Source organism: Rhinoderma darwinii, chromosome 6, assembly GCF_050947455.1.
Source record: "Rhinoderma darwinii isolate aRhiDar2 chromosome 6, aRhiDar2.hap1, whole genome shotgun sequence".
Lineage (NCBI taxonomy): Eukaryota > Metazoa > Chordata > Amphibia > Anura > Rhinodermatidae > Rhinoderma > Rhinoderma darwinii.
This window is the reverse complement of record NC_134692.1, coordinates 85,300,285-85,327,399: the sequence shown is the minus strand read 5'-3', so window position 1 is coordinate 85,327,399 and position 27,115 is coordinate 85,300,285. Positions and strand designations below refer to the sequence as shown.

Genomic DNA, 27,115 nt, shown 5'->3' with positions numbered 1-27,115 from the left:
CGCAAAAACACGAGCAAGGTGCGGATCTTCAAATCTGCAGCATGCTCATTATGTTATGGAAATGTAGTGGATTTTTATAGCGGATTTTGTCCATTCAATGTAATAGGGTGAAACCCGTCGTTAATCCGGAAGAAATCCACATGTAATGAATTGTGTGGTTATACACTTAGAATTGATTCACACTTTACAGATTTTGTGGCAGAAATTTATGCGACTGAAAATTAGTACTATTCATCTCAATGGCACCTGCAGATATCCAGGCCGGCCTTTGGGGTGTGTGACCTGTGCCATTGCACAGGGCGCATCACTCTAGCAGGTGGAAGAGGGCGCTGCGCTGGCTCCCTTCCCCTGCTTGTGTTTCTGAAGCGCTCGATACGGGCGACTCTGCAGCTGCCTTTCCGCCCAGGTGGTCCTTCTCTGCAGTGGCGTAACTACCGCTGTAGAAGCTATAGTGGCTACTACGGGGCCCACGGCATTACGGGGCCTGTGCCGCCCGCCGGAACGGGTTCCCCCTTGCCAGGTGGCACCGCTAGCAGCCGCTATGACTGTTATAGCGGTAGCGACGCCACATTCAATAGTATCTGCATACTTAGCACGTAGATACTATTGAACACTATGGCAGAGCAGGGAGGTACCTCCCTGCTTTGCCATTTACTAGGCTACAGGCCGCCCGGCCCGCAGCCTATCAGGCGCAGGGACAGGATCCCTGTGCAGCCCGGCCTGATGACGTTATTGGATAATGCCGGCCTATGCAAGGATCACGTCGGCGTTGTGTAGTAGCTCCATTCGTCGCTGGAATGGATCCTAGGTGAGTATAATTTTTTTGTTTTATTTGCTTGGGGGACTGTATTGCACTGTCTACAAGGGGAAGTAAGGGGCTGTATGGCACTGTCTATGATGGGGAGGTGGGGGCACTGTCTACAAGGGGGAGATGGGGGGCTATATGGCATTGTCTACAAGGGGGAAGTGGGGGTCTGTATGGAACTATCTACAAGGGGGAGGTGGGGGCACTGACTACAAGGGGGGGGCACTGACTACAAGGGGGAGGGGCGCTGAAAGAAAATTTTGCACGGGGCGCCATCTATTCTAAGGCTGGCCCTGTAGAAATCCATTTACTTGTTGCAGAAACAACCCAATTTAGATGAATGGAACTGAATTTCAGTCACAGAAGTTCAAAATTGCACCTGCAAACAAAAAAACTGTCATATGTTCATGTGGCAACAATTTATGCTAAAATGAAGTCTAAATGTATGATTACTGTTAATAATACATATGCAATACTTACTCTCACCCGTCATTACTCCTTGAGTATAACGTTTGGGTAGCATCCCAGAGTAGCCATAGAAACTGGATTGCTGCACTTGTGAAATAAAGTCAATATTCAAAAGATAAAGTACCGTACACAAGAAAACATATATTGTAATTTAAAAACATATGTAGACTCCTGTATAGAGCTACATTAAATGGACACTAACTTTTGAAAACAACGTATGTTAATCCAATAGTATAACCGATATACACTCTTCAACATTGAAATTGCAACACTAAGAAGGAAAAGTTTTGGATTGTGCAAATTACAGGATCGATAGACATGTTAATTATATGCAAATTCTAAAAAAAATGTAAACAAATATTCCAAACATCTTGATTTATTCAGTATCGAGTGTCACACACAGAAATACACGCACTTACACATTTTGGCATGCTATCAATGAGGTTATTAATGCTTGTCTGAGGTATGTTATGCCATGCTGAATGCACTTGGGCACGCAAATCATCAAGATTGGCTGCTTGCAGCTCTCTTTACAATTGCCAACCAATGACGTCCCAGATATGGACGATGGGAGACAAGTCTGAAGACGCTGCAGGTAGCACGAGCAACATTCGGCCTGGCGTTCTCCTGTTAAAAAATGGTTTCTGGGACACTTTGAAGAAATGGCCATAGCACCGGTTCCACGACCAAATCAATGTAACGCATCTGAAATGAAGACTAGAGCGGGTCTGGCCACCGCACATTATGAGGACTGGTGTGACGTTCCCTTGTGAAGGCCTCTTCATGGAATTACCCACGTGATCTCCAGACCAATATCCGGCTACCAGTGCGTTTGAGACAAAAGCGTGCACCATGATAGCCTGTGGGAGCGGTGACATGTGGTCAATGGAACACCTGTAGCTGGATGTCTGTCTTGTAGCCCAATGTCGTGCAAATGACTTTTGATGGTTTGTGTCAACACTGGTTGCCACCCTAGTCTTGGGATGGGATGTCCAATTTCACTTGCAGTACAGAATGGATCACTAAGCGCCAATCAGACGATTCGTCTGCTAAGAGTTTCGCCTCCGGGCACCTCTTGCTGTCATTCCTGTTCATTGTTGTTCTCCCAACCTCAGGGACACACAACATTGAACAGTGCTGACATCTTGGCCTAGGTGCATAGCGAACTGCCGGAGTGATAAACCAAGGTCTCTTATTTCAAGGATTCTGTCCTTAGTTTGTGACAAGTGGCGATAACTGGCACGTCGATGAACAGTAGGAATCGCACAATCATCCCACGCCACTTGATCCGATTTTTGAGGTTTCATGTGGCTAAAAAACTTTGCTGTCAATCTGACTTCTATGCCCACCCCCGCATGCCACAGATTGGATCTAGGTGCTTGAAAATTTAATAATTTGCAATTCTTAGTGACACCTGCTAATTCTTCGATTTGCATAACTGGCTTGCACTACTTGGTGTAGCAATTTCAATGTTGAGGATTATAGATCAACTTTGTTAATTACTTACTGATAAAATGTAGTTGATTCATCCATGCAAATTATTTGTAAAGTTACTGCCAGTAGGTGTCTCCCTTCCTGTTATCTACTGTCCACACCCTGCTGTCAAGCAAAGTCTGTCCCTGGTTACAGATGGGCTGCAGAAGGTGGGGGTGTGTCTCTTCACTGCCTGCCTATACAAGTCTATGGAGAAGCAAGGGGGAAGAAGGAGGAGGAGAAGCAAAGTGAGAAAGACAGGGATATGCTGGTAAAATTCTTATTTTGCCCCAGTGCTGAATTCTCAACTACACTACTCAGTACTGTTGTATAATCTCCTCCATGCTGCAGCTGTTTCTATATATTTGATAAATATAGATAGAAGAGAAGGATTCTCCTCTTCTATGTGTGTAGGGTATAGAAGACATGATAGCTGTCAGGCTTTGCCCACTACCTCAGAGAATACTGAGAATTAGAGATAGAGCCTGCAGAGGGGAAAACTGCTAAAAAAAAATGCAGAATACAAGTCATAAAATGGCCAGAAAATAGCAATTAGACCTACCGGTAATTGTATTTCCAGGAATCCATCATGACAGCACTACAGGAGGTTGCCCTCTTGACCTCTGTAGGGACAGGAAGACAGAGAGGTTAAAAGGCCCCTCCCACCACCCACTTGCCAGTGTTTTTCAATTACTACACCAGGATGGATGCAAGCCTATTTTATTTCTAGGGATAATAACTGACATGTTAAATGCACAAATCAGAATTCAATAAGGGAGGGATGTAATGGTGCTGTCATGATGGATTCCTGAAAATACAATTACCGGTAGGTCTAATTGCTATTTTCCAGTACATCCCTCATGACAGCACTACAGGAGCAATACCAGATTATAATGCTCAGGGCGAGACTATGGATTGAAGGACTTTCCGTCCAAAACTTAAATCCGTATCGGACAGCACATCGAGTCTATAATGTTTGTAAAACGTATGATGGCTTGACCAAGTGGCAGCTCTGCAGATTTGGTCCATAGAGGCTTCTCTTCTTTCTGCCCAGGATGCCGAGACTGCCCTTGTTGAATGGGCTCTGATGCCTTGTGGGGCACATAGTCCTTGGGACTTGTAGGCTTCTTGTATGGTGGTCTTTACCCATCTCGCTAGAGTGCCTTTTGAGGCTTTATTTCCTCTATTCTTTCCCCCGAATAGGACAAATAGATTTTTATCTCGTCTCCAGGAGGAGGTTCTATCCAGATACTGAAGAATTGTTCGCCTGACATCCAGGCAATGGAATTTTTCTTCTTGTTGGTCTTTTGGATCTGGATAAAAGGAAGGTAGAATTATTTCTTGTTCTCTATGGAAAGCGGTAGATACCTTTGGAATAAATGAGGGATCCAGCTTTAGGATGATCTTATCCTCTTGTACTTTTAGGTACGGTTCTATGATTGACAGAGATTGGATTTCTCCAATCCTTCTTGCTGAAGTAATAGCGACTAAGAATGCAGCTTTCAGAGTTAAAAAATGCATACTAATTTCGTCGAGCGGCTCAAAGGGGGGCTCACAAAGAGTCGTTAACACCACATTCAAATCCCAGGTAGGAACTGATTTCTTTAGGGAAGGTTTCAGTTTAGAGACCGCTTGGGTGAATCTTCTGATCCACCGATGTTCAGCCAGAGGAGTGTTAAAAAAATTACCTAAGGCTGAAATCTGTACTTTTAAGGTACTAGGGCTAAGCCCTTTCTTGAATCCCGATTGTAAAAAATCTAGGATTTTTGCAATGTTGGGAGAAAAGGGATCTGGTCCTGGGATTCCATGCCAGGAACAGAATTTCTTCCAAATCTTTTGATAGATTTTTGAGGTAACTTCTTTATGACTTGATAAGATAGTTGAAATTACCTCGTCTGACAGACCGTGGTTCCTCAAGATCTGCCTTTCAGGATCCAGGCTGACAATTTCAGAGTCTCTATTCCCTGGAAGAATAAGGGACCCTGGGAGAGAAGATTCTCCTTGACTGGGAGCATGATAGGATCTTCCAACGCTAGGTATTGTACGATTGGAAACCAACTTCTTTTCGGCCAATAGGGAAGAATAATGATGAGCTTTGTCAAATCTTCCTGGATTTTTCTTAACACCATTGGTATTAGAGGAAACGGAGGAAAGGCATAGGCCAGATCCATGTCCCAGGGTTGGGACAATGCATCTACTCCCAATGGGTTGTCTCTGAGATTTAGGGAGAAGAATGTCTCTACTTGAGTGTTTTTCCACGTGGCAAACAGGTCTATTTGTGGATAACCCCAATTTCGGGTTAGGGACCGAAAGACTTCCTTGTTTAGGGACCATTCTCCCGGGTCTACTTTTTCCCGACTCAGGAAATCTGCTGTTCTCTGAGCCTTTTAGGTGGACTGCCGTGACTGATAGGACGTTTTCTTCTGCCCAACTGAAAATTTGCGCAGAGAGGGCCTGAAGAAGAGTGTGTCTTGTTCCCCCTTGATGGCGAAGAAAGGACACCGCTGTCGTGTTGTCCGATAAAATTCTTATATGCTTCCCTTTTATGGTGGGTGAAGCTCTTATAAGTGTCTCCCATACGGCTCTTAGTTCTTTGAAGTTTGAGGACATCATCTTCATTTGAACAGGCCATGTGCCCTGAAAGTGCTGGTCTTGGATTACCGACCCCCAGCCGTGTTTGCTGGCATCTGTGGTAATCACTACATAAGGAGAAGTTCTCCAGGGGACTCCCTTGTCTATGTTGTTTGTGCAGAGCCACCACAGGAGGGATGATTTCACAGTCTCGGAAATTTGAATTTTTAAATTCAGGGAGTTTTGTTTCCGATCCCACCGGGACAAGATCAGATTCTGTAAGGGTCTGGAGTGAAATTGGCTCCATGGAATAGATTGGATGCAAGACGTCATCATTCCCAACATCCGCATACATTCCCTTATGGAACAGGCGTCTTTCCCCCAAAATTTTCTTACTTCTGCCAGTAGGAGTATTTGTTTCTCTCTTGGGAGGAAGGAATGTTGAAGGGAGGAGTCCAGCAGTACTCCTAAGAAGACCTTCTGTTTCTGGGGAGGAAGACTCGACTTCTGAAAGTTGATTATCCATCCCAATTCTTGTAGTATGGAAAGAACCTGTGACCGATGACTGACTAAGCTAGCCGGAGTATCTGCTGTCAACAAGAAGTCGTCTAGATATGGGATAATTACTATACCTTGACTTCTTATGAATGTCATGATCTCTGCCATAATTTTTGTAAAAATTCTGGGGGCGGAGGAAAGGCCGAAGGGGAGGCAGACGAACTGGAAGTGGAGAATGGAAGGACCGTCCTGAATTGCGAATCTGAGGAATCTCTGGTACGCGGGGTGGATAGGAACGTGATAATACGCATCCTTTAAATCGATCGTACACATTGATGCCTCTTCCCTTATTAGAGGAATAGTCGATCTGATAGACTCCATCTTGAATTTCCGATAATTCACCCATTTGTTTAGGACCTTCAGGTTGATTATTGTCCTGTAGGAACCGTTTGGTTTTTTGACCAAGAAGATTTTCGAATAGTGGCCCTTGCATATCTCGTCGTGGGGAACTGGGGAAATGGCTCTCAATCTGAGTAGTTTCTGGACGTCCTGGATAAGTATCTGATGAAGATCTTTCGCTTGGTACTGGGTTATTAGGAATTTCTCTGGAGGAATGGAGGAAAATTCTATTTTGTATCCTTCTTCTATTATCTTTAGAACCCAGGGGTTCTGGGTTATTCTCGACTATTCGGGATAAAATTGTAGGAGTCTTCCCCCTACGCTCTTGGCGTCATTGCTTTGAAGGCTGGAATGAATTATTTGGGTTAAGGAGATATCCTCGACCCCTTTTTCCTTTGGGGTAACTCCAGCGTCCGGACTTCCCTTTACCGCTGTAGTTCTGTGAAGTAGGATCCCTCTGTTGGCGAAATCTTCCAAATTGAGGGGGTTTTTTTGGTTTCTCTTCAGGAAACCCCTTTTTTCTATCTGTTGCACTCTCCAGTATGTTATCAAGGAGAGGACCGAACATCAGAGACCCTGTAAATGGGATAGAACACAACTTGTTTTTGGACTTAGTATCTCCTGACCACATTTTGAGCAATAATGCTCTTCTAGCAGAATTTGAGAGAGCCCCATTCCTGGCAGCAAATCTAATAGATTCCGCTGAAGCGTAGTAAAGGTAGAGATTCTAGTAGCTCTTGTCGTGATGTCTTCATCATCAAATGCGTTTCTAGCTGGTTTAGCCATATGAACATTGCTCTTGCTACTGATGTGGCCGCGATATCTGAGAGGAATCTTCAAATGGGATTGCGTTTTTTTTAGCAACCCTGGCGACTGGGACATCTACTTTTGGGATTTCATCCCAAGGTTTAGTGTCCTCTGGATCAAAGAGAAGTCTGTTCTTAAAATCTCTTGAAATGAAGAGCCTTTTTTCTGAATCTTCCCATTCAGTTGTCACCATTCTTTTAAGATTTTCGTTTACCGGAAAAACCCTTGTTTTCTTTCCCGTTAGACCTCCAAACATCTCATCCTGGATGGTATGTGGTTGGTCTTCTTCGGGAATATCCATGGTATCCCGTATTGCTTGAATTAAGGTATCCGACATCTCGGAAGAGAAGACATTTTTTTTCTCTTGAGTGGAAGAAGTTGAAGGTAAGAGTTCCTCTCTTTCTTCTAACTCATCTTCCGATAGGTAATAGCATTCCTGTTCAGAGTCCGACCCCTGAGAAGGAGGCCAATATTTTTGATCCACTTCAATCCGTGGTCTTTTTGCCCGGGAGTGTGAGGGAGTTTCTTGCGGAGGGGCGAGGGAGGCTACTGACTGACCCACTTCCTCACGAATCATAGTCCTAAGTTCGGACATGAACGTTGGTTGTTCCTCCTTTGGCAATACAATCCTGACACAATTGTTTTTTATGGGACTCTGGCAATTTTTTTGCACAAGTCGCACATTTTTTAACCTTCTTTTTATCAGTTTGTCTCTGAGAGAAATCTTTTTCCTAGAGAAAACAGAAGGTAGGTAAAGTATGGCGTACATACATAAGGGGTCATACCCTTCCCCCAAGGGTGAGACTCACGTGACCCTGGGACATATCTGGAGTTCCATCAGGACAATGAAGTTCCATATCGCGACAGGTAACAGGCAATGCAATATGCAATCCACAAAAAATAAATCCAAGTTAGAGTTATCAGCTCTAACTACATACCTGTGCGTGTCCCTTTAAATGCGGGCGTTTTGAATTTCCCGCCTTCCAAGATGGCCGCGGACCGGAAGTAGCCCGACGTCATTTCCGGTCGGCTATTCGTCCAGCGTGTACCTGGAGTGCAGCCGCCATAGCCGGCGCTAAGGCTTGCTATGCGGTGCAGCGAGGATCCCTGCCGGTGCGTCCATGCCTATGGAGCTGCCGGTCCCCGCCTGGTCCGCGGTCCGGCCGAAGCCTGCTTGGGAACCCAGCCCCCACACACTACCAGAACCCTGCCTAGGATTCCTCCGGTAGGTGTCTTAGGGAGGGAGCTAAGGGACCCGTCGTATGAGGGGTGTTAGCCTGGGCTTTAGGGGGAAGAGAAGGGGGAGTGCACGGACCCCCCGATCTTGCCCCCTGCCCGAGTTTCTTTCACTATTACAGGAGCGACGCTCTCTGCTCCTGACCCTTGTGGGGACAGGAAGAACACTGGCAAGTGGGTGGTGGGAGGGGCCTTTTAACCTCTCTGTCTTCCTGTCCCTACAGAGGTCAAGAGGGCAACCTCCTGTAGTGCTGTCATGAGGGATGTACTGGAAATAGTGTTATTCCTTATGGTCACACATTTGACAGCTTATTCTAAAAGTCACCTGAAAAGTTAAGTACGTGTCATTCAACTGTTGCTAACTATCCAACAGAACTATATATAAATTAAAAAAAAGACATGACAAATCAATGTGTCATAAAAAACACACAAATAATTATGCATGCCATGCACGGATCTTTTCTGACCCTAGTAGGGCATTACATGAAAAAGGTATAATGAACTAGTTACGACTTTGCATCAAGAGTTTATAGTTCAGGGTATATTCACATGCGCCAGATTTGTTGCAGAAATTTCTGTGACTAAAAATCAGTTCCATACAACTGAATGGCTGTTTCTGCAGCATGGATTTCTGTAAACCCCACGGGGCAGAAATTTCTGCAACAAATTTGCTGAGAATTCAGCCATCAGCTATTTGAAATCTATAGCCAGATTTAGGGTCTAGAATACTCTGATGGTTCTCATGTGATTGAGATAAATGCTTCCATGACAGGTAGAATTATTGAAAAGTAAATATGAAATGTTAAATACTTTTGTGTCAAAAAAGACAAAAGTATAATAGGTATGATACCTTTATTGGCTAACCATAAAAGTTCTATATGCAAGCTTTCAGAGCACAGAGGCCCCTTCTTCAGGCAGTTTACAAATGAATGACTTAGAAAAAAGCACAACATTTAGATGTTACACAAAGACAATTAGTACATGAGGTGATACATCATTAAGATAAGCCGGGGCAATAAAACTGAGGTTATAGGGGTGATGACTTAGGAGTTAAGGCATCTGGAGTCAGTCTGATGGGGGACGTGACGTGTGTCCATGTAGTGGCTCATAAATCCTGGTGTTAGATTGAGGCCTTGTGTCAATGACTGGAATTTTATCATCATCTTGAATTCCCAAATTTTTCTTTCTCTGTTGTTTTTAAAATGACCCTTCAGAATGAGTACCTTTAAATCTGCCAAACTGTGATAAGGTCCAGAGAAGTGTTTTCCCACGGGTGTATCCACCTCCTGTTTTATTGTATGTCTGTGAAGATTCATCCTGGTTTGTAGTTTTTGTATTGTTTCTCCAATGTAGATTCCTTTATTGATGCACCTTGTACACAGGATCATGTACACTACATTGGAGGATGTACAGGAGAACGTGCCAGTGATTTTATAGTCCTGCTGCGTGTTTGGTATCTGGATGGTGTTTGATGACCAGATGTTGGTACAGGTCTTGCATTTTCTACTGTTGCAAGGAAAAGTGCCAGTCTCTGTTGGTGGTGAGAGGGCACTTCTGACCAGGAGATTCCTTAGGTTTGGTGGCTGTTTGTAGGCAAGGAGTGGTAAATCTGGGAATATTTCCTTCAGTTTATTGTCTTTGTTAAATATAGGTTGGAGATCAGCAGCAAAGTAAATAAGAATTGGTCTGAAGTCAACTATCCGTTACGGACAGTCTGCAAAAAGAGGTACTTTTTTGTTTCTGCTGCTAGTATTGTTAAACCGAAAAGAAACAGTTAATTTTTATTAAAGGGGTTGTCCAGTTTTAACAAATTAATGTTATTTTTATTGTTTAATGAAGGAAATTATATAATTATTCAATATATTTTCAGTATTAATCCCTAATAGTTTTTAAGATCTCTGTTTATTGTTATTTAGTAGGAGCATTCATTGTTTACTTCCAGTGGATAAAATGTTGTCCATGGTCATGTGATGGACACACAGGTGCTGGGATTGTTACAGTTACAGTATATGTATCAGAGCTGTATCTTCTAACAATCCAAGCACCTGTGAGTCCATTACATGACCATGTACAGAATTGTATCCACTGGAAGAAAACAATGTATGTTCCTACTGAATAACAACAAGCAGAGATCTTGAAAACCATTAGGAATGAACACAGAAAATATATTGAAACATTTTATAACCTTTATTTATCCAAAAAATAAAATGTATTTGCTGAAACCGGACAACCCCTTTAACTGTAGATGGTGTGTAGATCTGTGCATGGACTGAACATAGCTGGTTCTGGGGGTAATAAGGGCATTTGTGACTTTGTGCCTTGCTTCTCCTCCTTGACTCCCCTCCCATCTTCTGCCTGAGTGTCTCTGCATGCTGTGTTCCTAGTCAGCTGCAGAAGTACTAAGCCCACTGCTAAAATGACAGCCTTCTCCAGCCTGGCACCAAAATAATATAAGAAAAAGTCAAAACTGAGGTCCTAACGGTGTCTGCGAGAGATATCCTTGACAGCTACTACTAATGCTAAATGGCCATTAATAGCAGTACTATTATTTAGTATTTTAATTAAGAATATTACTAATATATAACTTATTACAGTTTGTACAACTGTAGTACTACAATTGCTATAAATGCTCATTTATTAATAGTAGTAGTCCTTCTTTAGTAATATTACTAGTCTAAAAGTACTATCTTTTCTTGACACTGTTCTACTGCTATTATTACTGCAATGATAGTAGTATTACAGTAATATTCAGATGGTTTTCTATTCTAAATGAGCTATATTATTGGTTATTGTACATCTACTACATGAAGCGGTTAAAGATGATAACCCAAACATTTGGAACTATGACAAGCTTATTTTTGTATTGCCTCATAATCAAAACTCTTGTATTTATGCTCAGAAATGAAACACCAATTTATCATCTGTAAAGTACTAAGTCTTTTAAGCAAGATTTCAATTTAAATTTTGTAATTCAACTTTTCAATTTAGTAGTTCTGCTATATTACTTACCTGTGCATCCAAAAGCTACCACCCCAACAGCAAAAAGGTTAATGGCATATGACTGTTTGAATGTAAAGAGCTCAAGCCAGATGTCACAAATTCCAATAAAGATAAGGGGTCCAAAAGCAAAAATATACCCTGCAAATTAAATAAATAGACATGTTAACTGTTTGTGCATAGTAAACACAAGCTAGCTAAATAGTTTAATCATTAGAGAAAGATGTGAGAAGTGGGCAAGTAAAAAATTCTCTCTTAGGTTAGTTTCACATATTACCGCAGAAAATCCCAGCTCAACTGCGGGCCTAATTGCATGAACTAACAGAATAATAAATCTCTTTGAGCCTAATAGATTGCCTGACACTTTTACACTGACAGGCAATAATGCTTTAGTATACTAAGTTTACTTTACCAAAGCATTTTAGAAGCGATCAAACAATCACAATGTGTAGGCCCCAAGTGGGACTAACAAAATATTTAGAGTTTAATAACATTTTTTCTATTAAAAAGTGTTTTGAAAAGAATACATATGACCCGTCCTGCAAAAAACAAGGCCACAATAATTAACGGCAAAAATAAATATATATATATATATATATATATATATATATATATATATGGTGGCATAAATATGTTTGTCTTCTCCATTAAATGCGCTATTATTGTGCATAAGTAGTAAAACATAAAAAACGGAATAAATATTTGGTATTGCCGTAATCATACCGACCTAAGGAGTAAAAGTAACATCCTATTGATGCCGAACAGTGAATGGTGCAAACTTAAAACACAAAAGTGATAATATGCGATCAATTTCCAGGTGGATCCCGGTATCATATGTTACAATTTTGTAAGCTGTGTTCAGTATGTTTATATTATATGTTGAGAACAAGTGGGTCTTTTAGCAACTCACCAGCAGTGATTCTCATATGTGAAGTAAGAAGTTCCACTGTAGCATTATTAAGGACAACAGCAGCTAATGCCACTAGGATGTATGTCAGGCTCATGTCGAATACAATAGATGTGCCTAGAAGATACAATTACAGGATTGATACTAATTATTAAGAAATTAAGAAATACATTAACTTAAATTAGATCAAGTGTCGTTGTTTTGTTTAGAAAATACATATTTTTTTTTACATTTCTGTACAATATATATATATATATATATATATATATATATCCACATATTTATATGTGTACTCTATAAATATAATAAGATAGCATACTCTACATCTGGATAAATAACTTTTCCCTTTTAGCATTTTTTAGCATAACTGATTGTTCTCTCTGCTACTGCATAACACATTTTTTTCATATATTTTTATTAAACAATACACAATACTTTTCCATTTTCCATTCCTCAAATAAAAACATATAACATGAGAAAATACAAAAAAAGACTCATGGGGATGTCATGACATGTGGTTTACATTGGAGTATCATAAGATATGGATTATTCTTCACATTTAAGAGGAGAGTAGATAGGTAGGGGAGTCGGACCAGTTGGACAAGGTCATAAGGGTGATCCCTCCGAAAAAAAGGTACTGAAAAACCTTCGTAGGAAGATGGATTATTATGTATTTGAATGATTCTGTAGGGAAATCTCCAAAACTTGAAACAGGAATCCTCTATTTGTTAGCATTTGGAAATGCATAAGAAGTCAGTCCATCTAGTAGTCGATCATGGGAAAATATATAGACATCCTTGAGTTTAATACTAACTAATTAAAAAAATGGAAAGGGGAAGAAGAGAAAGAAGGGTAGGTGGGAAGCCCATGGGTCCCTGCGTGCTCCACTTATAGGCACTATAAAATGCACCGAGTGAATTCTTAGTACTCATCTATTCCCTAGAGAAGCAGAGTGTAGGCCAAAAGAGAGTTTGTTGGGCCGCAGCTCTTTCCCGTCCCAGGGAGCAAGGGGAACCACTGGCAGCAGGGAGCAACTCAAAGGCAAGGACCCATGGTCAAAGGAAGGTGGGGTGAAACTAGGAAAAGAGAAAGACATAAAGTGATTTCAACAATAAAGTCGCAAGACCAAAAAATCAGCAAAACATTAATGAGTATAAACAGTGCATATTGAAACATTAGGAACAGTGATTTAGGATTCTGTCAGGGGGATAAAAGTAGAATGAAGAGGGTGAAGATCAGTCCTCACTCTTGTGTAATGGCACTCATTACAGGTCTGACTAATGAAAATGCCTGTAGGCTGTAAGGGGTCTCGGAAATGGAGAGCTTTGTCATCAACTGTGACCTTCAATTATGACTGGTTTCGGAGCCAAAAATTGTAGTAATCCCCAATCAGGTGTTTGCAGGTTTTTGGCAAAGGCTCCTCTACATTGAGTGGCACAGAAAACATAGTCTTGGGATATTAGATTCTTCTGTCCATTTATCTCTAGTGATGGTGTATTTTTGAAAGTTCTCTTTCATCTAGAAGTGGAAACATCTGGACTGGACTGTTGGACTTTGCGTTCTGGTACAATTCTGCATTATACTTTAACCCTTTCAGGACCGAGCTCATTTTGGCATTCATGACCAGCCCCATTTTTTTCAAATCTGACATGTGTAATTTTATGTGGCAATAACTCTGGAATGCTTTTGCCTAGCCAAGCGATTCTGAAATTGTTTTCTTGTAACATATTGTACTCTATGTTAGTGGAAAAATTTGGTCAATAAATTCATTGCTTTGATAAAAAACACCAAAATTTACCGAAAGTTTGCAAAAATTATGATTTTTCTCATTTTAAATGTATCTGCTTGTAAAACAGATAGTAATACCACACAAAATAGTCACTATTTCACATATTCCATATGTCTACTTTATATTTGCATCGTTTTTTGAACATTATTTTATTTTTCTAGGACGTTACAAGGCTTAGAACTTTAGCAGCAATTTCTCACATTTTCAAGAAAATGTCAAAAGGCTATTTTTCAAGGACCAGTTCAGTCCTGAAGTGGCTTTGAGGGCCTTATGTACTAGATAGACCGCATAAATCACCCCATTTTAAAAACTGCACCCTCAAAGTATTCAAAACAGCATTCAGAAAGTTTCTTAAACCTTTAGGCGTTTCACAGGAATTAAAGCAATGTAGAAATGTACACATTTTTTTTTTTTTGCCGAAATTCATTTGTAATACATTTTTTTCCTGTAACAGGAACAGGGAAGGTTTTACCAGAGAAACGCAACTCAATATTTATTGCCCAGGTTCTGCAGTTTTTATAAATATCCCACATGTGGTCCTAGTGTGGTAATGGACTGAAACACAAGCCTCAGATCAAAGGAGCACGTAGAGGATTTTGGGGCCTCCTTTGTTTAGAATATATTTTAGGCACCATGTCAGGTTTGAAGAGATCTTGTGGTGCCAAAACAGTGGAAACCCCCCAAAAGTGACACGGTTTTGGAAGCTACACACCTCAAGGAATTTATCTAGGGGTATAGTTAGCATCTTGACCCCACAGGTATTTTGCTATATTTATTGGAGTTTGTCTGTGAACACGAAAATCTGCCTTTTTTCTGATTTTTTTTTTTAATTTTTACAAGGAATAAAGAAAAAAAGGAAACCAAAACTTGTAAAGCTATTTCTATTACAGCAATACCCCAGATGTGGTAATAAACTGCTATTTGGACCCACGGCAGAGCTCAGAAGGGAAGGAGCGCCATTTGGATTTTGGAGCGCAGATTTTGCTTGGTCATAGTACTGTTTGGGGTTTTGCTGGTATTTCAGTTGTGCAGAGTACATCAGCGCATAATAAGAGGGTATAATAATGCGGTAAATAAATAATAATTCATAGATATGTGGCCAGTGTCGCACTGCTAAATGGTGCCCAATCTTACCCGCTTTTGGAACGCTCTGCACAATTTCTGTCGCTATATTCTGAGCGCCAGAACTTTTTTATTTTCAATTTTAGGGTACATGTGATTTTTTGTCCTCTTTTTTTTTTTTACAGTGTTCACAGTGCGCTATAAATGACATTTTACCTTATTCTGCGGGTCGATACGATTACGGCGATACCATATGTACATATATTTTTTTACGTTTGAGGCGTTTGCGCAATAAAATCACTTTTCTATAAAATTATTTCTTTTTTGTGTCACCATATTCTGAGAGCCATAACTTTTTTATTTTTCAGTGAAAAAAGCTGTGCAAGGGCTTGATTTTTGCGGGATAGTCTATAGTTTTTATTAGTACTATTTTGGGATACATGCGACTTTTTGATCACTTTTTATTCTATATTTTTGGAGGGGGTGATGAAAATAGTGATTCTGGCATGGTTTTTCAATTATTTTATTTGCGGTATTCACCGCGGGGGAAAAATAATATTAACGCTCTATAGTTTGGGTCATTACAAACGCGGTGATACCAAATATGTGTACTTTAACTTTTTCATTTTTTTCCTATAATAAAAGAAAAAAATAGGAAAAAAAGCATTTTTAGTTTTTGTAACTTATAACTTGTTTTTACACTTTTATAAAACATTTTTATTACTTTTTACTTGAGGACCTGCAGCACTGCTAGCTGCTATAATACATTACACTACCTAGGTAGTGTGACGTGTATAAACTCCGGCTAGTCCTCATTGGCTTCCGTCCATGGCATTCCCGGAGGCCGTTGTATGGCCTCCGGTTTTGCCTAGCAACTGATGGCAGCATCCGCAATCGGTCCCCGGTAGTAACAAACTTTCCATGCGATCACATAATCGGGACCTGAACCAATCAGGTCCTGATCATGTCTCCGGGACCAGAGGCAGGGTTTAACAGCATGATCCGGGTGTCAACGCTACTCTGGGACATCCGGATCGCGGTTTTAACACCCACTGTGAATTCACGTCGGCCCTGCACAGAGCCCAGCAAGCGCCGACGTGAATTTACAGTGGTCGATCGGGAAGCGGTTAATAATAGTGATCATATGCTCTGTAGCCGAACCAATCGGTTCGGCTGTCAAAGAACAGGTTGCTGGGGAGCCGGGGACACTGACACCGCCGGCATCAGAGCGCTCTCCTCAGGGCTATGCCGGCAAAAGCAGAGGTCTGCAGATTCAAGTCCCGGCTGCACGGGGTATATGCGGATAGGACGTGAATCTACTGATTGTCGGCATGAAAGGGTTAAAGGGCATTTTTTTTCTTTTAAACATTATTATAGAGTTTAATCCTTTAACAGAGGTACCTAGAAATTTTGCATTGTATAGAAATAAAACCTGAATTATGACATTAAAAATTAATAAGATATCCACATAGACATGTATTTTCTGAAAGTAGGCACCCACCACATTGTAAAAGTGTCACCCAGCACTTAATAACCAAAACCGCCTTCATGCAATTTTGCATCAATCAGTATTTTTCTGTAAAAACAAATGCATGAAAGATCATGGATGTGACTAAAAATCTAACCTAGGCAGAGCCTTAGACACAGAACACCCTAAAAATATGAAAAAGTTGAAGATATACCGTTTATACATGCCACAAAATCACCAGAACTGTAGAGGATCTGATTTAATGCTGCAAATTTAAAAGTAACACTTTGAAAAAGCACAGATTAAATACCTTGAAATATGAGTGTACCCTCAATACCAATTTCCTGAAAGAAAATAACCTGAAGAATGTAAAAGTCCTTCCTAGCTTAAAATCCTAAACACCATCATGCGACTTTGCAACACAGTAATTTTTTTCAAAAATTGCCTAAAAATTCAATTGTCTGACTAGAAAGCAAAAACGTTATCTATAGAAGACTTACCAAAAACTTCATTACAAGGTATGCAAAATTTACAAGTACTGTAGTGGCAGGGGGTAGGGAGACGGACAAGTGAGCCCTAATCTACCCGCCACTCTGTCCCTGCCTACTTGCAACGACCCGCCCTAGGCGACGGGGTACAACTGGGCGGCGGTCCCTGCGCTCAGTAAGTGCACGACAAACACGACAAACATACAAAGGAACACAAGAAAGGAAAAGGGGCCGTTGCCCACGGCAACACCGTGAGCAACCAGAGTGGTGAACGAGCCGAGTCAAGCCAGGAGTGTGCGAGGTACAAAATGAAAAGCAGAAGAGTAGTCGGTAAGCCAGGGTCTGTATGGAGCAGGATCAAAAATAGCAGGAGCTGTAGCTTGGCCAGGAAACCACAAGGAAAGAAAGACAAGCACCGAGGGACAGGAAGTGCAGGCTTAAATAGACCGAGGGCGGGAGCTAGCTGAGTCTGGCCAGGTTGCGATAGGCTCTCCCACTCCTAAGCCTGCCAGCCTGAATGGTGGAAGCAGGAGTCAGTCTCAGGGATGTATTCTCAGGTGCTGACTGATTCGTTTTGGGAGTTAACCCCGAAGCTGTGCCTGGCAGATCCTTTACAAGTACAACACGTCTACATAAAAATATAAAAATTGTAGGGTGCAAACTTTGTTTTAAAGAGAAAAATCTGGGAGACATCAATACAAAAGGCATTAAGCACTCCTAAACAGTTAGTAGAAACTTGTCTGTCATTCTTGGAATGTTACAATGTTGGGTACAAATGTGGAAAGAAATTATATTAAATATGGGATGGTACAAATGGGACAGAAAATTAGAGACATAATATCCTTACAGTAAAACTTTAGAAGAACTAATGTACTGCAGTCTCAGGCCTCATGCACGTGTCAGCTTTCTGGTCAGTATTTTGCTTCAGTATTTGGAAGCCAAAACCAGTAGTGGAATATAAACAGAGAAAACCTACAATATAAAGATTTGCACCACTTCTGTTTTTTTTAAACCCACTCCTCGTTTTGGCATCCAAATACTGAAGCAAATACTGACCAGAATACTGACGTGTGTAAGAGGCCTAATACAAGATAGGCATATGTATTATGAAAGACAATTGTTAAACAAAATTTAACAGACCTGGAAACTTGTGGTGAAGATAATCCACATCTGTAATGAAGCTGTTATAAGGAAGGAGAAACCCAACTCCAGCAAGCAGCATTGCAAAATATATTCCATGATATGGGTCCTGAGGCTCTGGATTTGTATCTGAACAAAAATAATCAGTTAGGATGGTCTGCAATATAAGGCATACAAAATATTCTTGGGACGACATGATAACTCATTCCTATCTGGGCAATTAATTTTTTAATTCAATGAAAGTGGTATATGTATATATATATATATATATATATATATATATATATATATATATATATAAACTGTATACATTGTGAGACAGTGACAGGTAAGGTCATCGAGGGAAGGTACATTTCCCCTAGAGTCCTGTTGTATGTGTCTTAGTCTCCAGGGAATGTTTAAAATGGAAAGCTCAGCCTTCACAAAGCCGGCTAGTTGGCAAAGGACCTAGAGCCGGACTGGGGAAGAGTATGGTGGATTCCGAAATCTCTAGTCCATCTGATTAGGGCAAGACTGCTGGTCAATTAGCTGCACCTGTAGACTCTGCATTAGGGTAAGGCCACACAGTGCAACATAAACGCACCGTGACCGCACCGTGTGGCCAATGGTGGATTCTAATATGGGCGGTTCGGGCGGCCGCCCGGGGCCTGAGGCTCCCAGGGGGCCCATCGCCGCCCAAACCGCACACACCGCAAAACTATGCAGCTCTGCTAGCTGCCGCGCTGTCCAGCTTCCAACTGAATCTGAGTCCGCAGATTCAGTTGGGTTGAATGCTGGAGCCTTGCTCCAGCATTCACTCTGCCGTAAGCGGCTCGGTGCAGGCAGGCGCGATGTAGTGACGTCATCGCGCCTGTCTGAACGGAGTCACTCACAGCAAAGTGCAGAGGAGGAGGAGCATCCCCCACCGTCGTGGGAACCGGGATAGGTAAGTAATTATGTTTTTTTATTTATTAGGTACGTACATATGGAGGCATTATACTGTGTCACAGCTATGGGGGCAATATACTGTGTTGCAGCTATGGAGGCATTACACTGTGTCACAGCTATGGGGCATTATACTGTGTCACAGCTATGGGGGCATTATACTGTGTTGCAGCTATGGGGCATTATACTGTGTCGCAGTTATGGAGGCATTATACTGTGTCACAGCTATGGGGGCATTACACTGTGTCACAGATATGGGGACATTATACTGTGTCGCAGCTATGGAGGCATTATACTGTGTCACAGCTATGGAGGCAATATACTGTGTTGCAGCTATGGAGGCATTATACTGTGTCGCAGCTATGGGGACATTATACTGTGTTGCAGCTATGGGGACATTATACTGTGTCGCAGCTATGGAGGCATTATACTGTGTAGGGTCAGCTAAAGGGAAAATTATACTGTGTAGAGGCAGCTATGAAGGGCATTATACTGTGGGGGCAGCTATGGGTGGCAATATACTGTGGGGGCAGCTATGGGGGACATTATACTGAGCAATTACAAGAGCTGCAGGTCCAAGGGGGGAGACGCTGTGTAGCACTATATATAAGGGGGGATTGTTGTATAGCATTATATAGAAGGGAGCGCTGTGTATCACTATATCTAAGGGGGATTGCTGTGTAGCACTATATACAAGAGGGGGAGGGCTATGTGACGCTATTTGCAGAGGGGGAGGACTGTGTAGCGTTATTTACAGGGGGCTGTGTGTGGTGCTACCTACAGTGTTTGACACAATTATATTCAGGGGCGCAGTCTATGGTGCTATAATATTTAGGGGCACAGTGTTTGTACTATTTTATTCAGGGGCGCAGTGTTTGGTGCTATTTTATTTAGGGGCACAGTGTGTGGCACCATGATAATATTATCTTTGTTTATAGGTGTGGAAATGTTGGAAAAGTGAGGAGCCAAAGACATCTGAGTAGCAAATTCTGCAGAAATGGGTCATGGCCGGGAAAAGTCGTCATGAAGTCTGGACTGGATGGAGAAGAAAAGAAGAAAAAAACTACGTCGTCACCTGTGAGTCACTAGGTTTATAGACAATCTGTCATCTCTACTGACATGTTTATTATAGGAAATCCTTGTATTTCACAAAGTCTTTGTGCAGTCCAGGACTGATAGACAAATAAGTGTTACTATTCCCCTTGTCAGGAGAATGTGTCCCTACACGGTGCGATACTGTCAGCGATGGTTGGAGACTGTCAGTATGTGGGAAGACAGCCTTTTGACAAGGGAAGTAGTAACACCCATTTGTTAATGTCTGGACAAAAAGGAAGTGTTCACAATAGTTACAGGGCGGCAGTGGAGAAGGGGGGCCCAAGTTTGGATAACAGCCCAGGGCCTATGGTCTACTTAATCCGCCACTGCGTGTGGCCTTACTCTGCAGACACAGGGTTGACTGGCTCACTTATGGGACTGACTCCTGATTCTGGGACATCGCCTGCTGTCTATGAGTAAAAATCTGTGTTACTGAGTTTCCAGTACCTGGTAGGAAGGTACTAATAAATATATATATATATATATATATATATTGTAGCAGTGCAGCTACTGGACAGAGCAGAAACTCAGGTTTTAAGCAACCAGAGAGAATGTACAGCAGGGAGGGTTTTCTCTGCTATTGCTTGGGTGTAAAGCCTGGAATAGGGCCTGGTTTGCTGGAGTGTGAAGGAGAAGGGCGGGCTTCCACTCCATACAGACAGTCCGTGTCTTGGGCTGTCTGATGAGCCTAGTTAGGCTTCACCTGAGACGGCTCTTTAATTCAGGTGTGTGCTGTTCACACAGGGCTCTCAATCTGGGGAAGACAGGCATGCTAGCCTGTGAGTCACCAACGTGTAAGGTAAAGCTGCCTATGTTTTGAGGTACTGGGCACAAGGCTCAGTGTCACATAGTGAGGGACACTGAATGTGTTAGTTAGAGGCTGGACGGCCTAGGGTTTATTTTGTATGTTTATTGTTGTACCACTGATTGCTGTTGTGAAGACAATAAAGCTAGCTGCGGCTGGTTTAAACCTTTTACCCTAGAGGTTGGGGCAGTCAATGGTACCAATGAGGACACTACTGCCATGTATAGTGTGAGAAGGGTTACTACTTCGCCCTAGAAGTTCTGCTCCCTTCAGGTCTTTCACATGTAGGCGTTGAGACACATGTAGGCGTTGAGACACATGTAGCGCCCACACTTTCCCAGGAGGTAACGGGAGCAATAGAGGGGGTCTTCCAGGCTGGTTTAATGGACACTAATGCAGAGTGTGGTCTAGCCATTGAAGTTGCATGTGACACAAGACAGGTTGCTAAGGGCAACAAGTGGTGCTATACCACTAAGCAGGATGCGGGCCCCAACGCTGCTGCAGAGACGACCACTACCGGGTCTGATAGTAGTAACCAGAGGGTCGGGTCAGTGCGGTGAAAAATTGTCTCTGGACGGACAGTCTGAGCATTTAAGTGCTGAGATGAAAAACTCCAAGATGGAGGGGAGTATAGCGTCTGAAAGTGGTTTGGTAGATGGTACGGTGTATACCAAAACTCACGAGATGAGTGTTACTGAACACTATGAGCAAGTGTCTAAACCAAGGGGTGACACACAAAGCCACTTCATGGATGCGGAAAGGTCCATGAATGTAGGGCACAACACAGGTAAATACGGCTGTGATCAGCAAAAGCTAGTAGTGCCTACAAGGGATGAGGATGCTAGGCATGCCAACATAGAAGAGTTGCAGGAGCACCTGTCTAATACACCCAGGGGTGATTATCAAATGTCTGTTACTGTAGGGGTGACCCTAAGTGTGATTATGTCCCAACGTAGGAGCTTTGACCCTGGAGGGAGTTTGAAATGTGATCAGTCCTACGGCCTTTATCAAAAGGGGGGGGGGGATATGTAGCAGTGCAGCTACTGGACAGTGCAGAAACTCAGGTTTTAAGCAACCAGAGAGCATGTACAGCAGAGAGGGTTTTCTCTGCTATTGCTTGGGTGTAAAGCCTGGAATAGGGCCTGGTTTGCTGGAGTGTGAAGGAGAAGGGCGGGCTTCCACTCCATACAGGCAGTCCGTGTCTTGGGCTGTCTGATGAGCCTAGTTAGGCTTCACCTGACACGGCTCTTTAATTCAGGTGTGTGCTGTTCACACAGGGCTCTCAGTCTGGGGAAGACAGGCATGCTAGCCTGTGAGAGTCACCAACGTGTAAGGTAAAGCTGCCTATGTTTTGAGGTGCTGGGCACAAGGCTCAGTGTCACATAGTGAGGGACACTGAATGTGTTAGTTAGAGGCTGGACGGCCTAGGGTTTATTTTGTATGTTTATTGTTGTACCACTGATTGCTGTTGTGAAGACAATAAAGCTAGCTGCGGCAGGTTTAAACCTTTTACTCAAGGAGTTGGAGTGAACTTTCTATGTGTGCCAACCATCTCACCTGGGAGATGGCGATCCCGTGAGCTAAGTGGTCCCCAGGTTGTCACAATATATATATATATACATATATATATATATGTGTGTGTGTGTGTGAATGAAGTTCTTGCACCCCTCGTGACTAAGTGAAAAATTCAATCTTGTATATTTCAGCTTACATAGTGCAATATTTCAATCCTACAATGTTTTGTTTTTTCAAGTAAGTGAAACATGACTCATGCTGGTATTTAAACCATTTGGGTGATTAGCATAATTACAAACTATTCAGTGTGAATATTGTACATAAGTACAAAACTGTATCAAATATAGTATATAAAAGAGTGACAAAAACATCAGTGCATCATATATTACATTATCATACATAAAATACATAAAGAGGCTCTGTCACCACATTATAAGTGGCCTATCTCCTACATAATCTGATTGGTGCTGTAATGTAGATAACAGCAGTGGTTTATATTTTGAAAAACAATAATTTTTAAGTAAGTTCTGAGCAATTTTAGATTTATGCTAATTAGTTTCTTAATAGACAACTGGGCGTGTTTTACCTTTTTGACAAAGTGGGCGTTGTAAAGAGACGTGTATGACGCTGACCAATCAGCGTCATACACTTCTCTCCATTCATGTCCATTTGTACTCAGAACAGCTTGATCTCGCGATATCACGCTGTGCTGTCACATACACCCACGTTAACTTTACTGAAGTGTCTTGAGAGTGAATAGACATTGCCTCCAGCCAGGACGCGATGTCTATTCACACTCCCGACACTTCGGTAAAGTTTTTGTGGGACTTACTCACTCGCGAGATCACGATGCGCTGTGATTAAGTCCCACACAAACTTTACAGAAGTGTCGGCAATGTGAGAAAACATTGTTGTGGTATTGTGATAAAATGATAAAATAAAATAACCAAATAATGAATCCACTACAAGTAGTGCAATGAAAGACCAGACCAGCAAGACACGTCCATGACTACCCCAATGTGTGGACGAAAGGCCATTACTTATTCCCTGATGCATCATAACCAGAAGGCCATTACTTATTCCCTGATGCATCATAACCAGAAGGGCATAAGTGTTATCTCTGAGAGACTATATAATATATATATATATATATATATATATATATATATATATATACACACACACACACACATATACAGTCCTGTTAAAGTCGGCAGTGCGTTGGTGCCCTCTGGTGGACAAATACTAATATAGCACTGGGGTTGTAATAGGAGATAAACTGGTCGGGTAAGTGATGGGATCTTTGTTAGGGAGTCATGTTAACAAACTGCATAAATCTGATATAGATATATAATCTCTGGGTTACCTTGATGCAGATAGTGGCTCTGACGGAATCAGTGTGTAGGAATAGCGGCTGGCCGCATGTAGAACGCTGGGGGAGTGTCCGTTTGGCGCCAATAAATAACTATTGAAAGGTAATAAACTGGTCCTGCATCGTATTACAGCCTCACTGCTATATTAGTTTTTGTCCACTAGAGGGCACTCACGCACTGGCGACTTTATCTGCACATGCGCAGACCTGTATTTTTATCCGAGCCTATGTCAGATACGTGCTGACGTCACCACATGATAAGCACGCACATATTTAAAATCAATAGGTATTTATTGGCGCCAAATGGACACTCCCCTAGCGTTCTACATGCGGGCTGCCGCTATTCCTACACGCTGATTCCGTGAGAGCCACTTTCTGCATCAAGGTAAGCCAGAGATTATAGATCTATATCAGATTTATGCAGTTTGTTTTAAATGCTTTATTTGGTTTTTCATCTATATAAAAAAACATTATCCACTCGCAGGTGGAATTTTGTATAAACATACATTTATATTGACAAAAAGGATATTTCAAGTATACTTTACCCCCCTCCCCCCCATCCATGATCCGTGCTCATCCTCTTTCCTTCCTTTTTATTTTAATTTATATACATCTCTTTAAACTCTGCTCTAGATAATATTCTATTAATAATTGGTTCCCATTTTGTTTTCCATCCAGCTGGATTGTTCTCTCTTTTTAATTTGTTTTGTCGATCCACTGGCAATATAATATTTTCTTCCATAATATCTTATGACGGAATATACATTGATACCCACTATAGAATAACCTTTTTCACTGAAAGTGTCATTAAATGAATTACATCAGATGGTTATCTTTCCCACCCGGATTAAACAGTACCAAACACATCCATTCATCTAGTTTTACCTCTTTATTTAGTACATAGCTAATATATTTTTCTGCCGAAACCCACAACCTTCTGATTGCCGGGCATAGCCAGAAACAATGGATAAATCCTGCGTTAATCTCCCCGCATTTTGGGCACTGTCGTGTATAATTAGGTACATATTTTTCGTAAGGCAGATTAAGTGAATTATAAAGTCTAGCCCCTACCTTCCACTGCATCTCTCTTAAATTTTCAGATGACGTTGTCCTCCTAACCCGGGCCCATATATTTACCAGACATTTTTCTACTTCTTCCTCCGAGATATGTGTATCCAGATCTCTTTTCCATTTTTTTTATTATATTTTTTATACCTTTCCAATCCTCCTTAACCGGGATTTTCTTTCTAATAAATGCAATCGATGCGCTCCCCTGCATACCTCTCATCATATCTCCAAATTCTTTTTGTTTGATAACCAGTAATTTTTTTAAATCCCCTTTTTTTTTATTATGTGGCATATTTGAATATGTTGCAAGAAATACACTAGCTCAAGACCAAATTGTTCTTTTATTTGGCCAAAGGTTTTAAGTTTTCTATTTTGTTCAGCCGTCAAATCCGAGATTCTGCATATACCTTTTTGAGCCCATCTGTTTGTCCATTCTATATTATTCTGATAGCCTTTAGATTGTAAATATTCCCTAATGGTCAAAACCCCTGACAAGCTGTAGGATAAATCAAAGCTTTTTCTCAGCAATCTCCATAATATTTTAGAGTCTCTCAACAAAACCGAAGATCCTGTCCTCAAGGGACCCCACCCGGTGATTGATGGAAATATGTCCGCAAGGAGTTTGATACTGTTAATTGTTTTTCGATTTTAGAATTAACAAATTTATTATTAAAATTTATCCACTCTATAACATATCTTGCAATACAAGCAATATTATATGCCCTGATCTCCGGGAAGGATATCCCTCCTACTCTAATATCTTTTTGTAGATTCTTCATCGACATACGGGATTTTTTATGTCTCCACAGAAATTTCTGAAAGGCTTTACTGATATTATTTATGTCATTATGTTTCAATAGGAGTGGAATAATTTGGAGCTAGATCTATGGAAGCTCACCATTTTTATTAGGTTCTTCCTACCATATAATAATGGCAAATCCATCCAAAAAATTAGTTCCCTTTTGGCATCATCCAGTACCGGCACAAAATTCATCCTGTAAATATCATGTATGTCTCTCCCAATATAGATCTCCAGGGGCGTGGTTTGCATGCAGTGAGGAAGGACGTGTTCCTGCAAAGCTCTGCTGAGCAATTCCTAATCTGCCAACATCTGCCCTTCTGGAGGGGTGAGGGATTAATCATACCAGATTACTGGATCCCCGCTGTTCTGAGGGTCGTTTTGGTATCGGTCTTGGCCGGTTACGAGCACTTTTGCAATTTGGGCCTTGTGCCCTCGTTGGATCCCCAGCCTCGATTTTGACCGGAAGTGGGCGGGCCGTACTCCCGCTGCACAGGAGGTCCCAGAGTGACACCGAGAGGTGCACTACACACACCGCAAGCTGTACAAGGTGCTGGACATCATCCTGGAGACTGTGAGTACCGCCAGAGTGGCATAAAATAGTCCTGAAGCAAGGGATAAAGCGTGGCTGCCATTTTGTGATGCTCCAGGAGTCACAGCTTATGGCCTGCTGCTCACCCACATCGCCTCCAGGGCCGTGCATTGCCTTGGGTACATAGACTGTACCGTACATCTCCCTATAGGGAAGCATCTGTGTGTTGCATCTGCCATCAGCCTGACCCTGCAAGGGGGCACACAGCAACTCAGCGGCGCTAAGTTCTATCCAGCATGGCGGCTGGTCCTCCTCTAACGTATATGTAATGACCATGCGGTGATTGCACTCCTCCATTTGTGGGGAAAACTGCGGCACTATCCATCTCAACTATTTTAAGGCTATACGGCTTGTTTGCATGATATGAGATATGGGACGTACGAGTAAGGTTAAGGAGCCTAAAAAGCTGACAGAATTCTTCCACCCTCCTGAGGGAAATACGCCTCAGCATAGCCTGTGCTCTAAAACTACCATGGCGTGCTCCTCACCAGCTGAAAGCGGCAGCAGTGGAGGTACTCTAAGTCTCATTCAGACCTCAACATCATCCTTGACGGGAGAAACAAAGGCACGTATGTTATCTACACTACGTAAATCTCTTCAGGAAGACTTTCAAGTTATGCTTCACACACTACAAGCTGATATACAAAGCATCGGTGATCGTACGGATCACTTGGAATCTAAGACGCACAACGATCTTATTGATAAAGTAAGTAGAATGGAGGATGAGCTGGAGAGACAGGCCTCTAAACTAGCGGATGCAGAAGATCGCTCTCGCAGAAACAACGTGAGGCTAAGGGGCATCCCGGAATCCATATCTAACGACCCACTGTATAAATA

At 41.9% G+C, this 27,115-nt stretch overlaps 1 protein-coding gene across 4 annotated transcripts in view; it reads right to left on the bottom strand.

The window, feature by feature from the left end:
• Window positions 1-27,115, bottom strand: part of SLC29A4 (solute carrier family 29 member 4) — a 474,130-nt gene that overhangs the window by 321,766 nt on the left and 125,249 nt on the right. For 3 of the 4 annotated variants that reach the window (XM_075830000.1, XM_075829999.1, XM_075830002.1), the window contains 4 exons: window positions 18,109-18,237; window positions 12,165-12,278; window positions 11,267-11,395; window positions 1,286-1,360 (listed from right to left, as the gene is read on the bottom strand). In XM_075830000.1, coding sequence (XP_075686115.1) covers window positions 1,286-1,360; window positions 11,267-11,395; window positions 12,165-12,278; window positions 18,109-18,237 — 447 coding nt within the window. The remainder of the gene's footprint in view (window positions 1-1,285; window positions 1,361-11,266; window positions 11,396-12,164; window positions 12,279-18,108; window positions 18,238-27,115) is intronic. The other variant, XM_075830001.1, reaches the window with a different exon arrangement.